The sequence below is a fragment of the Stigmatopora nigra genome, chromosome 7, assembly GCF_051989575.1.
Source record: "Stigmatopora nigra isolate UIUO_SnigA chromosome 7, RoL_Snig_1.1, whole genome shotgun sequence".
NCBI lineage: Eukaryota > Metazoa > Chordata > Actinopteri > Syngnathiformes > Syngnathidae > Stigmatopora > Stigmatopora nigra.
Genome location: NC_135514.1, coordinates 8,426,052 through 8,442,533, shown reverse-complemented (window position 1 = coordinate 8,442,533; position 16,482 = coordinate 8,426,052). Strand labels below are relative to the sequence as shown.

Genomic DNA, 16,482 nt, shown 5'->3' with positions numbered 1-16,482 from the left:
TAATATAATTACGTAGGGATGTAGGAATGTTGTCTTTACAACAAAGTATTTTCATAGCCTTGATTCCAATGTCACTCCTACACAAATGAATTTTATTCAGCCTGTTTTTGTAGTATTAAACTCGCACACAAAACAAGCGAATATGTCCCTGCAATGATTTTTTTTTTGGTACCGTAAGTACTTTTATGTTTTGAAGCATTTAGGAAAGAAACAGCGTTTATTCTCCACCATAATTAAAGGACTGTATGTCTTCCCTTGCAGTATATTGTACTGTGCACTAGCACAGTCAAGTGGTTGGAAATTAAAACTGCATGAGTTTATATTTGACAAAATAAAATTGTCACAAAATCTTATGTTTACTAGTCTACACTCTTGATATATAATATTCAGTTTACTCAGCATAGGAATGCTCACTACTGTGTATGTATGTGTACGGTTGTGGCCTGTACTCCTTTGTAGGGAGAGGTGGCGGCTGCCTCTGCACTATTTCACCTGCCTGGCCCAAAAATATCACAATTTATTTATATTCAGTGTTGCCTATTATTTTCACCAACAGCTTGCCTTGAGAGTTGGACCACTGTGTAAAGCCATCTCCAGCATATGGCCGAAATTCTCAAATGAGTTAGAGATTGGACTCTGGAAGATAGTTATGTGCTCTGATGAGTCCAGATTTGTGGAGGAGGTTCCAGATTGAGGCAACAGGGTAAGAAGAAAAGCAGGTCCTAGTGCCTACCGAGCCGAAAGAATGAGTTCAGATGGTTACTTGAATATTCTGAATGACCAGGTTATTCCATCAATTATTTATTTTTCTTCCCTTATGGTACAGCATATAATCCAAGATTGTCAGGCTCACATTGTGAAAGATAGGTTTATGTATGTAACAATCCTGCACATACATTTTATAGAAATAATACAAAACCACCATCATCATCATACACCATGCCTCTTGGCAATTATTTGATCATGATGTGCCTATATATCCATGTTGCTTCTCTTTCAAACTATCGTCACTAGAACAAACATGTTTTGTTCCACTTTTCGGGTGTCACTGGCAACCTCACTGGGTCTCCTGATGCCTAATTAACTTTCTCTAAAACAGCCTCACAACCTAAACATCACTGTTTGTTCTTGTTTTATGGTATCATGATTTAGTTAGGTTGTGCTTTTGCACAATGTGCATTCACATTGGTTTGCTGGTCGAAATTGCAGTACATTAGTTATCACTCTTAACTCAGCATCACCACAATATTGCAGTAGTACTACCTGTTAGTTGCTGCATATGGGAACGTTCACCTTTGTTGCCATAGACACTTCCCAACAGATGAGCTCTTTAGAGGTTGGGCTCCTAAGTAGGGTTCCGTTTGGCTCTTTAGCACAGCTGTCTGCTGGTGCAGTATTGCGCACGACAAAAAGGCTGTCACTACTCTTCTAAGAAGAGACATTTCTTCAGGCTAAATGGAAATATTCTATTAATTTTTAAAAATAGTTTTTATGTCTGCAATGCTTATGTTTCTATGAGTTTTAAAATCATTTTATACACTAACTGTAAACCTTGTTAATTTTAACTGTTTTGTTTTTTCTGATCCTCTTTAAACCCTTTTGGACAATCTTTTTGATGGCCTGTAATCCAGAGCTGCCCAACAATTTTCTACTTAAATTCATTTAAAAAAAAAAACAGTCCTTTAAGGTTGCGTGTGAAACCACTTTTATGCACAAAGATGGGCTCGGAGAAGCCAAGTTTCCTGACCCAGCCGGTGGTGAAGAGTATCTTCATGTTCCGCAATGGTGACCTGTACTACGAAGCCCGTAGACTTGTCATTAACCAGAAGAGAGTGTCCAACTTTGAAACTTTGCTGAGGGAGGTGACAGGGGGCATCCAGGCACCGTTTGGAGCAGTGAGGAATATATACACCCCCCGTGGAGGACACAAAGTCGACTCTTTGGACAGCATCCAGAGTGGGGAGCAGTACGTCGCAGCTGGGAGAGAAAAATTCAAGAAGTTAGAGTAAGTAAAATTCGTTTCCTCCATGTTTATCAGCTGTATCAATGATAGAATGGAATTTATTGTCATTATCACAAGTAGACTGACATTAAAAATGCAACCCTATCAATGAGCATATTAATTTCAAAACATCACACGAATGTACCTCGAATTTCAGTGTTCCACACTTTATCGATAATAAAATTGGTGTTTTTAAAAAAAATTAAGTACCAAATTAGTAACAGAAAATACACTATTAATTGAAAGAGCACTTTAAATAGATAGAGCCACACTCCAGAATGATTAGAGTGCTAATTATCATATTAAGCCATTGTTACATATTGAGAGAATATAGCAATGTCTCTTCAAAATCAGCCACCATAATGAGCACAAACTCAAATTGATACTTTTGTATCAGAAAAACCAAAGTAATATTTTATTTTGTTTCGATTATGTTTTTCTACAGAATCCATGTCTGTGATTTGTGCAGGTTTGCTTAATTCAGTGGCGAAAAATTTCTGATAAAGACAAATGAACCTGTGTGTACAGTATAATAACTTGGACAATAATAGAATATAATAGTGCATGCCCTTTCAGTAATAATGGATCCCCATAGTTATTTATCACCCCATGTAGTGAACTGTTTGATAGGAATGTGTAAAGAATAAATCAGATGATTATAATTCAATACATATATTTTTTGCTTATAGTTATCTACAGATCAGCTCTAGAAAGAGAAGGATGTTACAGTCTCTTCCACTGCAGGTAAGCCAAAATGTGAATCTGTGGAAAAGTTAGGGAAGATGATATAATAAATAAATGAAATAAGTGCAAAAAAGTAATACAGCTTTAACATTTTTAAAATAGTTTTTTTTCCTTTTAATTGTGCAGGAGTGTGAAGTTGTCTTGTTATTTCTGAGCAGATTAAATGTTTTTCTTATTTCCACTCCTTTGTTAAACCTGCTTATTCTTTAAATGTTATTTATTTTCTAGTCATCAATACAAGGACCATAAATCACATGCTCTTTCCACCCCCATTTATCATGGCTAATTTTGTCAATCAGTGGTAAGAACTCTTGACTGTCTAAATAGGTCGTTTGTTATTATTACATTCGATGATGTTTTTTTGTTTTTGTTGTTCATGGATCAGCTTTCAACTCTTGTTTATATATTGTAAGAGTGTACCGTGTACAATTCAGATAACTGAAGTATCATATAATATGCTTTATGGTATAGTATAATATTGTGTAAATTGACCCCTCAGGCCAGACCAATGCCACCAAATCGAATTCCTGGGACTGCAAGGTTCTTGAAGCCGATTAAAGAGCCATGTCCAATATTGTGAGTGCCATTTTTCACCCTTCACTCTTTGATTTATAAATGTGTAATTTCATTCAAGTACCAATTCATATACGATTAAATAAAATTGTAAATTACATGGTTCTAATATGACAATGTGATAATCCATGTTTACTCTCTAGTAAACCTGGCTCCCTGTTTCCATTGAGTAATTTCTGCACATCCTCATATTTTCATACTCAGTGTGGTAGCAAATGGGGACACACTGACTCCAGCGATAAGACTGCTCATCCACCAGAGAATGCTGAGCCAGTTTGAGAGAATATTAGAGATGATCTCAGAGAAGATTGGTTTGAGAGTCCTTGGTGGTGTGAGAAGGTAATATCAATGTTAGTGTAGTATTAAACTTCCTGTGGGGTTTTATGTTCTCCTTGTGTTTTCGTTTAATCAAAATGGAAAACAAAAGAAAGTGAAAGCAATATGCTGTTCTGTATGTATCAAGTTAAATTCAACTGAAGTATAAATTTATATACTCTTGACTCTTGCTCTTCTAGTCTTTACACCTATGAGGGCCAGCAGGTGACTGATGGCACACAGATGGAGAACGGTCAGCTCTATGTGGCCGTAGGCAGAGAGAAATTTAAGAAGCTTTCCTACATTGACCTGCTTTTCAGTAAACCTCGTGGAACATGGAAGGTCAATGGGTAAGCATATGACCCAAAAAGTATAATTCTTCTCATATTGTATTTAAAGCCTGCATGCAGTCAAACTGACATTTTTTCTGTACAACTACTAGATTCATCCTAATATATTTGTTTGTTTGCAGGATGAAAATGGGCCAACTGCCGCCAATCTATAGATCACCAAAGCAAAATGCAAATGTAAGGTTGATGTGCTGTCACAAAGTTTATCCTATAATATATATTTGTGTGTATTTCTATGGTAGTTTGCTTATTTTAGTGTCTAGGTCTTTACGATCATTTTTATCTAAAGCTAATCTCTCTTCAGAAAAAGACAGGGGTCCAGAGCACTGACAGTGGAAATGGTGGGACAAAAGACTCTCCTCCAAATCACAGTGGTGGCAATGGGGAGCACCTCTCCACAATAGTCCGAGAAATCTCCCAGGCCAGACTCCTCTCTCTTCGGTTGAAAAGGAGTGGACAGAGCATAACCCTGTGTGACAATGGTAATACTTTTGGTAATACTTTTTAGCCTATTGTTGTCTAGCATTTTCTAATGTCATATTGAGTCTTCCACAAAACACTTTGGGTGGAAAAAAGTAGTAACAAGCCATAGAAACCACTGTGGCACAGTTCCACTACTTTGGCATTTCTTTTTTGTACTGCAATGTAGCACAAAAGGCAAGACTTGTTTTATTTGTTCATCTTTTGAACATTCATATCTGGTTCTTTTAATGAGGGTCTCTGCTGACAACAACCTTTTGTGTGAAGAAGACAGGACTCTTTAAGTGATACATTGATCTTGTGCCGCAATTTGATGATGATGGGACAGGAGCTGCCTCAGCTGACTTGACTTGATCATTTATTTAGTAGCTCATGTGCTGAAGAGGTGTGAGCTCCTCTGAACAAAACTATCTGCTGAGCTTTGTAGATTGTGGGAGGTTAGTCCTTGAAAAATAGTTCTTGAGTAAAGAAAGTTTGAGCACCTCTGCCCTATTGGATAACTTGGTAACAGGAAAACTCTGTGTTATTAGAAAGGGGAAGTTCTTCAGTACACAACATTTTGCATCACTATAGTAACATGTTATTGTGGTGTCCTACTAGAGTTCATACTATACTTGTTGTCATCCACTACTGAACTGTTACTCTCCTGTTTAAGATCCTAGCAGCAGGGATGACACAGTGACTATAAAATGGTCTTACTTTTAAGTACAAATTACACTATAATGGATATATAATATTTAGCATTGATGCCTATATATGCTGTATCCCCAAATTGAATTATGTAATGCCAACTTTGGCAACCTTATGTAACCAGCTGCCTACATAAACAGCCACTGAGAGGCGCAGTTGTTCCACTTTAGAAGATAAAAGTAAGCAACGATGACATGAAATTCTTTTTTTTTTCTAGAAACGCATTACATCATCATCCATCCCTCTGCTTTGCGAACGTAAAAGCATATTTCCCTAATTCCCAGTTAAAGCACACTCATTGCGAGTTTACAGATAAGTGGACACGACAGCTTTTGGCTGACCTTTACGTGACCTCCTTTTCAGTGGGAGTGACATTATAGCATCCCTTATTAGCTTGTCATAGATTATTGTCTTCATCTTCCATCAGGCTTATTTTTTTGGCTTTTGGACAAATCAGTGAGTGCATGTATTTCTTTGTCAATATTTTTGTCTTTCCTTTGTAGATTAGATAGATAGATTTTTTAAAAACCTTTAAATTTGCCCTAAGACTAACATAAATGGACATTATTACATCTCATTTTCTATTGGATGACATTGGCACACATTGCATTTAGAGACAAAGCAAGCAGCAAGACCGGACAAAGAACACAATCTTTCAAATCATCTGCAGTGGATTTTTTTTAACCACTCACTCTTTGACCTTAAGCAACAGTTGTATATAACATCTTTCCCACCAGCCCCCATGCTGTCATTTCATATTGTAAGAGATGCTGTACAATGTATTTTTTGTACAATACAAAATTTGCAATATATATCAAGTAAAATATACATAATTAGACGTTTCGTATTGGTTTATCCCACATCAAAACAAAACAAAAATACTACGTCTCTCTCTCTCTCCTCTTCATTATCAGTGATCAATCAATATATGCGAGGTGCTCATGTAATAAAGAAAATCCAAGAAAACCCCGTAGGAAGCATAGTATATATAAAAAACATGGAAATAAATTAAATTTAAATACATAATCAAAATACGAAATTGCATTCTGACTATATGACATTGTTAAAATGTGGAATGGAGACATGATCAAATCAAAGGTCAGTTTTTGCGTATGTTGCTAGACGACTCTGTGTCATCTGGCAGGGATTTTAGGAATAAGGAAAATGTGGAAAGCTTCAGATTTTTCTGCTTCATTAGAGTCAATACAGATGCAAGTGACAGAGAAACACTAGAAAAGGGGTTGTGGTGGTGCAACAACTCATGCAGCAAAGGTCATGGAGTGTCTTCCTCTCTTTTTCTTTCTCTGTCTTGTTCGCTTTGTGATTAGTAAGAAGATATGTGCGGGCACATAAGGTGTTATTAAAGGTAAATAAGTATAGAGGTTTGAGTAACACTACAGTAGAGGGAATACAATACAAAATATGAATATTGGGAAATGAAAACGCACTGACTTATTGAAAGCTAGGAGATTGTGGGAGCTTTGGATAATTGCGTATCATTTTGTTAATCTCTCAATTTATAGTCATCAAAGCAGAAATTACCTTGCCTGTGCCCCTAGCTGCGACTAAATTACTGCTCAGGAAATCGACAAAGGAGTCTGTTGCTTGAACGATAGATCTGCAGATATGGCCATGATGAGAGAAAGGCAAAGCGAAAAGAATTATCCACCAGGTTCTTGTCCATTGTTCGTTCATTGGACTGTAAACTTGATAGATTTATTTTGTCTGTCTATTCTCACATGACAGGTTTTGCTCAAAATGAGTATTGAACATGAAACAACTTTGTATTTAAAGGCTTTGAATTGCTTGACACTTAGTAACTTTAGTGCAAGGTCTTTTTCTGCAGCATAATTTTTTTCTCTCTTTTGGAATATTACTGCCTTTTTGTGTCCGAGCCTGTGGAGGTAGTGGAGCTGTATAGTTATTTTTCAAATAGACTGAAGTAAGTCAGGGTCAGCATTGAAGACTAAGAGTATTGAATCAGACAAAAATGTCATGTTCTGAAAAGCTGCTGCCCCCTTTTCATGTACGAGGCTCTATTTTATTTTATGTTCTTAATGTGGTAGCAGGAAATTCAATTTACCGTATATTATGTGATGGTACTCTATTATGTCCTTTGAGGTTTTTTTCTTTTCTTTTTGAAGGCGATATTAAGCCCATGTCTATATTCAAACTTTACCATATATTTCAAACCATACAAAAGTCAACAACAGAAGAAGACCTTTAAAGATATCCATACTTGCAAACATACTTTGAGAAACGTGCTCAAGTTACTTTATTTAGATGTTTTGTTGTTGTTGTTGTTTTTCATTTTGTTAAATTTACTGTGAGATTTGTTTTCCCAAAATTTAAAACAGATTTTCATTAAAAAAAACATTATTCGCTATTATTAATAAGTTCAAACCATGCCAATGAAGGCTGTTCATCAAGTATTCGCATCTCTTTGTGTGCACACATTCCCGTGCACAAGTCTTCTCGCTCGATCAAGCCAGGGTTTCTGGTGTCCTAGAAGCTGATGCTGAATGGAGGAATTATCCATGTTAAAATATGTATCTCCCATAATGCCTGTCAGAGAAAAACAATGCTAGGAGAGTGGAAGCATGGAAGGAAAATATGGTGTGGCTGTGTCAAAAAGCGGCTTAGAAGCTAAAGGATGAGGGATGGCAATATTTAAATGTTTCTTTTTTCCTTATCTTATACAGATGGTTTTAAGAAATTGTGTGACAAACCTGTTATTTGTGTATGCACTGGAGTGTGTTTGTGTGTATGTGTGTGTTTGCCTTTCATATTTCTGGAAAAACAGCCCATATCACCTCCTCTATTTGGGGCCTCCCATCTCCCATTTTTAAGGAAGATGGAAAAGGTTCTATGTGACCCTTTGATGCAGGATTAGGGGATTAAAGTGTGGGTTGGCAGCACTAATCTGCTACATTAATCTGGTAACAAGTATTTCAGCAGCGACATATAAGAATGCTAACTGTGACATGCAGCATGCCGGGTCTAACACCTTTACCGATGAACATTTTCATCATGTCTGTCATTTTAAATCCAAGATGCTTTACACAGCTCACATTGAATTTGCAAACCGTATCTGCCCGGAATGTTCAAAAAGTTAAAACTAAAAGGACAAAAGTTGCATTTGGCAATTCATGACCTGCAACATAGCGTTGAGATCATTCTACTGTGAGCTTTTAAAAGATGTTTACAGATCTCTCTGGTACGAGTTCCATTGTTTGGACACGTGGTTAACCTTTTTCTCAAGGCCACAAGATGTCCTTCTTGTGCTATGTTTGAGTAGGTTTTTTAACTGTTATAAACAAGCGATTTGACATACCTGAGGAAGAATCATCCATCCTTCCACCCATATTTTGAAGTCCTTATCCTCACTATTGCCTCTACATGTGTTCTTAAACTTGACAGTAAATTATTTTCTGAAATAATTAGGTTTGAGCACATCAGCATTTTTTTCTGTGTATTCAATATGTCTCTACCCATTCCACCCCACCCTACGTCCAAAAAAAAACTAATACTAACAGATTAAATCATTTTGAACAATCAACATTTAGCCATGTTTGATGAGCCAATCACTCTTGTATTTTTCCCAGATGATTCGGATTCAAAAACTGACGATGGAAATGCTGATGTGAAATTTCTGGACCAGTCAAATGAAAAGGTACAGTTTTCTCTGTATTATTTTCTATTATCAAAGTGATTGTATATATTATGTAATCAATTAGTAATCAGATAAATTGTACTTTTTTGCAATTACCTTTGCAGTTTGATAAAAGTAATAAACAATAAGTGAAGTTGTTTTAGAAATGTTATTGATAAAAGCAAAAAAATATGACTTGTTTTATTTATGAAGTACAAACAGTTTGTCATGTTGCAGGACCTTGCACCAGATCCTGTCAAATCATCAGAAGTGAATAACAAAGAGGGTGAAGAAGCAGAGCTTCCCTCTGAAAATACCTTTAAAAATGAAATTGATGTGAACCAAGAAGAAAAGAAAGATAGGGAGACAAAAAGCCCGACAGAAGTTGTAAATGAAGAAAATGAAACTGAAAAGAGTGAAAATAAGCAAAATTCACCTCCAGTGCCTGAAGAGCAGGTTGCGGTTGTAAAAGAAGAGAAAGATATGGCAGTGGATGAAATGAAGAGAGCTATAGATGACAGCAGAGCAACACCAGATGAGAGTTGTAAGTCCCTAGCTGAGAGTAAAGAGAAAGTTCCAATTGAGAACAAGGAACATAATGAAGATGTGAGTGAGTTTACAGCAAATATCAGTGAGAATGTTGCAGATGTGCAAAAGGAAATCATGGATGTGTCAAAGGGGGAAATAATAGTTGAGAGTAAGGATGATGTCAATGAGGCTAACAGTGAGTGTGAATTTAAATATGCTAATGACATGAGTGTTGATGTTACTGATAAAGTTTCAGATGAGAGTAAGGATGGGGGTAAAAATGACTGTAAAGATGATGCTGATGAGGCTGCCAGTGAGAGTAAACATGTTACTGACATGAGGGATGGTGCTACAGATGAAGTTTTAGATGAGAGTAAGGATCAAGGTGAAAGGAAGTGTAAAAATGATGTGGATGAGTCTGCCAGTAAGCCTAAACTTAAGTATGTCAATGACATAAGGAATGATGCTTTAGATGAAGGTTCAGATGAGATAAAAGAGGAGGATAAAAAGGAGTGTAAGGATGATATCGGTGAGGCTGTCAGTGGGCACAAATTTCAGTGTGCCACTGACATAAGGGATGATCCTACAGATAGGGTTTTAGACGAGAGTAAGGATGAAGTTCAGGGTGAGGTTGCTGAAGTGAAACGGACAGAACCTACCATTGAAAGTAAGAATGGAGGAGATACACATGAATTGGACTGTAAGCATAGAGAGGCCAGTGGCAGTGTAAATGAGTTTCCAGATAAAGGGTCACATGAGACTAAAAATGTTTTGGATGAATTTTCTGATAAGAAAATGAATGAGAGCTCAAATGAGAGTAAGGATGATTTTGTAAATGAGGAGCCCAGTAAAAGCAAGGATGAGGTTTCAAATGGGATTAGAGGTGCCATGTTTAATGAGAATAATGATTTAATGGCAAATGAGACTACGGACAAAACAGATGTGAACATGATACTCAGTAAGAACTGGGGATTTTAGAAATAGGAATTAGAAAAACCAAGGTTAATATTTCACAAAATATAACAAATAGGGCTTTCTTTAGATTATAGGAATGCAGTTTAAAAAAAAAAAATCATCTACCATCCTCAGTTACATCATATATGTGATATGATAAATAACCACTTGTAATGTATAACTAAACTTTCCATAACCATTACATTATTTAGTTGTCATTAAATAAACACATTTTGAAATGTTTGGGAGCAATTTGTTGTATTAATACATCCAGTGCTTTACAAAATAACAAACAAAACTGCTTTCTTACATTCAGCCAATCACACAGTCGTACAATGATATAATGTACCATAAGTAGATCAAACGACGGTGATTACTTCACTTTTTCTCATCAGCAAGTTATCTTTATTATTTGGCATCCATACCATATAGGAGTCTCGGAGTGTGTGAATCATCAGTGCGCAAATGTGTGTGTGTGCGTGTCGGCAATGGGGAGGGGGGTCGCCATGACTCTTTACTGACTGCTCAAGGTGATAGTCCTCTGGGTGCTATTTCCAGATATGCCATTAATTTTGTCCTATCTAGTCCAGTGGTCCCATTCAGCGTGTGCACATGTGGGTGTGTTAATGAGGCCTCAAATAGAACACTTATCATCCTATACGACGTATTTCTAAATGACCCTGTTGATGAATTATAGTCATTCCTGTGCTTTAAACTAATGAAAGCATTTTAAGTATGTTAGAGCATTATCGTGATTGTACAATAATGTATATATACTTAGGGGACACTGTTCAATTTTGACTTTCTGCTTAAGTAACGGCGGCGGAATCTGCCTTAAAATCCTGGGGTTGAGGGTTCAATTCCGAGTGGGTTCTTACCTTACTATGTGGAGTTTTGACTGTTATTACCGTCCCTGGGTGGGATTTCTCTGGGTAATCCGGTTTCTTCCCACATCCCAAAAACTTTCATGCTAGCCTTGTTGGTTCACGACCCTTGTGAGGATAAGCGGTAAAGAAACTGAATGGAAGCTTAAATAACAGACTTGCACAAAATTATTCATCATATTTAATTTTTATTGTGTTTGAAAATAGATACTACATTATTGATATTGACTTAACTTGTTCTTTATGCCTTTTAATTCCTTTTGTTATTACAGTAACATCAAGAGATGAACTGAATGTCAGAATAAATAAATTACAAGAATAAACTGTAGATAGTTTCTTCAATAGACAATGTGAAATACAGCATTTTGACAGCAAAATGATGAAACAAAACACACAGTTCACAGCATGAGACTACTAGTAAGCACATTTATTGATCGCCTGGTATCACTTCACGGAACGTTTTTATGTTTTCATGGTTTTTGAACAGTAGGATTGTAGTTTACAAGTGCTTGGCTAACATTTAATACATTGTGTTGCAATATCATCTGTGGCTGCGCTTTCTGTGGTTTAAAAAAATAAGTGTAAGATCATTTGCAAAACCAATTATTGCATATTATTAAAATGATTGAATGAATGTAGCACAGAGATTTTGGTCATGTTTTGAAATTAACAATTAAATGTTGCTCATCATTTTTGTGAGTCTTCTTCTCCAAGTGCTATCTTAATTCATAATGACAGTTCAAAGTTGATATTATTTAAGCAGCTTTTCAAGAATTTGATGTTTAGCTAATGAACTACAAAGTGTATGATATTTGGGTTAGGTTCCGGGTGGGGGAATCCTTCCTGCAATACAAGTAGAAGATGAATTAAATTTTGTTTAAGATTGGCTAGCAACCAAATCAGATTATATACACCACATTATGGGCATACTTAGATAAAATAGACGTAACACAAAAATTGTGAGGATATGCAGTACAAATAATTGCTGGATGGATGAATGCATGCATATTATATCATCTAATTTAGAATAAATGTCAACATATTTGCTCTTTTCTTATCAAACCAAGTCTGGTTTTAGTCATTAATTCTTTCAAAGACTAAAATTAAGAAGACAAGGTCAAGCTTGAAAATGTTAGACCGAAGGTCTGTTCCGTTTTGCTCATTTATCTAATTTGCCCAACACGTGGTCACCAAATACCACTTCTAATAAGACTCACTGTTGCTTGCTCGCAGACAAAATAGTGCTGGTGATTTCTTGAGTCTATATTTCTATCTTGTGCTGCTGCAATTGTTTTTTTTGTGCCTGGTGCTCTGGCCATTTCAAAGAGTGTCATTAATGCCTGCTGCTGCTCATTTCACCTCAGCAGCACCACATATTTTTGATACAATGTGACTACACCTTAAAAGAAAACTGTAATTTGTTCACTGGCTGTGTTGTATTGATTTAGTCTTGTGTTACTTTGTGTTCTTTTCTTAAAATTCAATGTGTGTTTTGTAAGGTAAATGAAACACATATGCTCATGATTCAATTAACATACTTCAGAAATATGATCAATCAAACATAGTGTGAAGTATATCTTATCAGACATATAAGATGGTCTTATTTGTAATAACAATTTAGCATACATACAGTGCAGTATACATAGAGTCCACTCACTCAAAGGCAGCACACAATTCACTCAGCAAATATTTTAATCCCCAATCAACCCGGCTGGTCAAGTTTCTGACTTTGTGGCTACTGGCTGGATGTTCTGAACTTTGGAAAGTGTTACTGGCACCTTGCCCTCCCCAGGGGTGGGTGCTCTCATTATGGGAGTACCTGTCAAAAACAGATAGGTGTTAGTCAGAACCATATTTTCAGTAATGTGAGCCAATGTGAAGAATTAAACCTTACCAACTGTTGAATGCAAATCAGCCAATCGCTCTTTAAACTTTTGCTGGAGGAATAATTCTTCTTTGGAGTAACTTTTGGCAAAAGCGGAGAGCAGGAGACCCACTGCCATGGCCGTCCCTCCCACACAGAATAGTACAGCCCCAGTCAGCTTGCAAACGTCCAGTGCTCGGTTAAAATTGACTGCCTGGCTGCAAGATAGGCAGTGAAATGTCATTACAAACATACTTAATAGCACAATGTGCCTATAGTCATCTCCTGCATCTAGTGTTCTTAATGAGATGTACCTGTCCACGAAAAGAAGATCCTCTTCACCAAATGCTTCAATCCTTGTGGGCGTGGCATAGCCCACAACTATGACAATCAGGCCTGCAAACAAGATGATTGTCCCAAACGCAAGACAGACCTGATGTTGAAAAAGAAAGGAAAATCATTATTTGCAAATAATATTTAACTACAACAATTATTTTTCAGAGTGAGGCAACAGATTGTGAATCTTACCTTCCAGAGTAAAGAGCTCCACCTGCTAGGCGATCTCTGAATCTGAAAATCTTCATCACGTTCCCAAATTGAAGCAGTGCACTCTTCATAGAACTGGATGAATGAGTCATTTTTATTTAATAGCCAAATGCCCTAACTCCTATATCCTATTTTATTTTAAGGAAATAATTGTGTTTTTGTCCTACCTGGTGTAAGTAGGAACGGACACCATACTGTTGGCAGTTGCCTCTGGCTTTGGCTTGCTCTCCGTAATCCGATCCACATATTTCTGAGCAAGATGCCATCCTTCACCACTGTCTGCCAGCTTGAACAAGCACGTATGGAAATAAATAATGGATCCAGACTCACGGTTTAGTAACCTGTGCCTGAAATATAATTCATCTAATGCAGGTATTTATATGCATTCATTCACAAACATACCTTTACACAGTCATAGTCATTCATTTCTTTTTTTTTTAAATGTTAGCTAGAGACAAAAGGAAACAAGGCCACAATATTGACTATAGTTGCACCCAACAGATTTGTGGGTAATTGAAAGCAGGTAAATATATCATATAAATATATATCTTTTGAGGTTATAATTATAAACACAAGTTCAAGAACAAATGCAAATACAAATTCACATACAAATATAAATATATAAATGTATTTTTCTTGGTTTTTTTTCTTTATGCAAATGATCTGTGTGATTACCCAGTGATTTCACCTGCTGTTTCCTGCCTTGTGTTTGTCTTGTGCCTCTAGGGTCAGACACGTCTTCCAAATTGTCTGGTCAACCAACCCCTGTCTATGGATTTACACCATGTGTCTGCCTTTGGTTGGATCGTCTGTGTTTTGTAAGTTTGATCTTGCTCTTTTAGTTTTTACATCGTTTTTCTTTCCTTGAGTTTTGGATCAAGGTTTATTTTAGTGACCACGTCTTTGTTACCAAAACATTTCCAACCTTCCTGTGTTACCTGATTCGCTGCATTTATGTCAAAATCCGCGTTTAGCGTTATTGCTGCCATATTTTCGTATGCTGTCTAGAGCTATATCAAACCGAGTCTATGCACCAGGCAACATGACGTTTGAGGCCAAGCTTTAGTTAGTTATCAGCAAGCGTGCGGTTGAAACGATGGTTGCTGTGGCGATCTTGGTATCGTGGATTTTAATTTTTTTAGACTGAAAGGATCGCTGATTTGAATCCGGCGTCGCACTCTGCCACGTTGAGTTTAGTTCTCACGAGCCGCCATTGTCTGTGAACTGGCCTTGGTGCTGAACTACATTAGACCAGCATGAAAACACATACGTCATAATGTGACGCTCGTCTGAATACAGACCTCGAGCAAGCATCCTCCCAACCCCCACGAGACATAAATAGACCAGATTATATACATATTTTTATTTAATTTGCAGTCAGTGTGTTTAGACAAAATCTGGCTGAATTTTGTATTCTGCCACCCTGTTTTTCGCCTAGAATATACCCAAATAGATGGGGATTGAGTTTTATGGCATTTCTAATGATCAGGACCGTGCAATGCAGACCTTTTGAAATTAAATCGAGTAACTAACACCACTCAAGGTGAAAGTGGACATTTGTGCCAGATGCACAAACAAGATGTGGAGATGTTTAGCATTAACACAAGGACACGGTCGTTTTAATAAGGCCAAACGCCCCTCGTTGATATTATTAACCACAGTTCCCTTCAAATATTTCAAATAGGCACGGAAGCTGCTTCGAAAAAAATAAATATCAAAGCAAAAATACTGAAACAGCAATTTACCTGTCATTGGCAGCTAGGAGAGCGATCACCCGCTGCTGCTTGCTCAGCCGGCTCCCATTACACCCCCCTATCCTCACTCTCACCCCCTCTCTCTCTCGCTCTCATCCACCCGCTCACTGCTCACCATTTATTGCGCACGCGTCAGCTCCATGACAACAATATGACTCAGAGCCAAATATAAATACCCAGGCAAAGACTGTATAGGATTGGTCTGGATATTCATTAACAAAAATCTCAAATTTAGACAGACAAGTACACTCACGACAAACTGACATAATGTTTTAATTTACATTGTTGTATTGTCTTCCTCACTATTTGTCCAATTTTCAAACAGCTACTAATCATATCAATTTGGGATCATTATTGTCTTATTATACACTTAATGAGGGTAAGACCTGCATATACTGTACTGTAGTTAAATTATAAACAATGTGCACTCCATTACTGGCTTTGAACCTTCTGTACATATTTTTTAATGCTTGTGGGCTGAATGAGATTCACCATGAATTATCCATTGAAGCAGCAATTTGTTTACACTGCAGCTTCAGTTCACATTCATATCCCATTTCTCTTTGTTTTGCAGCAGCCAATGATTGCAACTATAGTAACAGATTAGAGTTGTGGACCCAAATGGCTTGTTATATAATTTGTCTTTAATTCAAGTTGCTAAGACATTGCTTGTGTAGTGATGTTATTCTCTGTGGGGGAAAGAGCATGACTGCTTCTAATGCCCATTCCTACTAGAAGAGTAATCTTGTCAGGAGAAATACATGTCGGGTTTATCCAAGTTTATGTAAGTATTTATTTTACAAAGAGTGTAATTGCCAAGAAGAGTCATTTTAAATGTATCACTTCAGCCACACAAACAGGCTATCAAATCTACTGTAGTTTTACCTTCGAATTGGCATGTCAGGAATTTATAAATGCATGTTAATTTTCTTTTTGGCCAAGAATATAATTCTGAAATTGTATTTCTTAAATGAAATTATTGTTTCAATGCGCATTAGCACCCAAAGCTGTGGTTTTGATTCCAGGTGGGTTTGTATGTTCTCCCTGAGCCTGCGTGGGTTTTCTCCGGGTACTCCGGTTTCCTCACAAATCCCCAAATCCCCTAAAAATGCATGCTAAATATCAGGATGTACAATTAATTAGCTA

At 36.9% G+C, this 16,482-nt stretch overlaps 2 protein-coding genes and 1 long non-coding RNA gene across 5 annotated transcripts in view; 2 read left to right on the top strand and 1 right to left on the bottom strand.

Annotated features, from left to right (window-relative positions):
* The first annotated feature begins 1,580 nt into the window (after positions 1–1,580).
* On the top strand, positions 1,581–12,904 carry LOC144199345 (uncharacterized). Its single transcript, XM_077720928.1, has 9 exons — positions 1,581–2,005; positions 2,692–2,746; positions 3,246–3,322; positions 3,524–3,658; positions 3,835–3,984; positions 4,107–4,161; positions 4,289–4,466; positions 8,760–8,827; positions 9,044–12,904. The coding sequence occupies exons 1-9, from the start codon at positions 1,719–1,721 to the stop codon at positions 10,310–10,312; spliced, it is 2,274 nt and encodes a 757-aa protein (XP_077577054.1). The 5' UTR covers positions 1,581–1,718; the 3' UTR covers positions 10,313–12,904.
* On the bottom strand, positions 11,585–15,441 carry nrsn1 (neurensin 1). Of its 3 annotated transcripts, none has more exons than XR_013326886.1 (7): positions 15,328–15,441; positions 13,750–13,868; positions 13,565–13,657; positions 13,351–13,469; positions 13,067–13,254; positions 12,830–12,991; positions 11,585–12,015 (listed from the first exon to the last, which is right to left on the bottom strand). XR_013326886.1 is itself a non-coding variant. In XM_077720934.1 (6 exons), the coding sequence occupies exons 2-6, from the start codon at positions 13,846–13,848 to the stop codon at positions 12,888–12,890; spliced, it is 603 nt and encodes a 200-aa protein (XP_077577060.1). In that variant the 5' UTR covers positions 13,849–13,868; positions 15,328–15,441; the 3' UTR covers positions 11,585–12,887. The 3 variants fall into 3 exon arrangements, 1 of the variants encoding a protein (XP_077577060.1); XR_013326887.1 differs by having other exon boundaries at positions 13,750–13,929; positions 15,328–15,411; XM_077720934.1 differs by having other exon boundaries at positions 11,585–12,991.
* Positions 14,270–16,482, top strand: part of LOC144199350 (uncharacterized) — a 56,537-nt gene continuing 54,324 nt past the window's right edge. The window contains exon 1 of the long non-coding RNA XR_013326888.1: positions 14,270–14,400. This is a non-coding gene — a long non-coding RNA (uncharacterized LOC144199350). The remainder of the gene's footprint in view (positions 14,401–16,482) is intronic.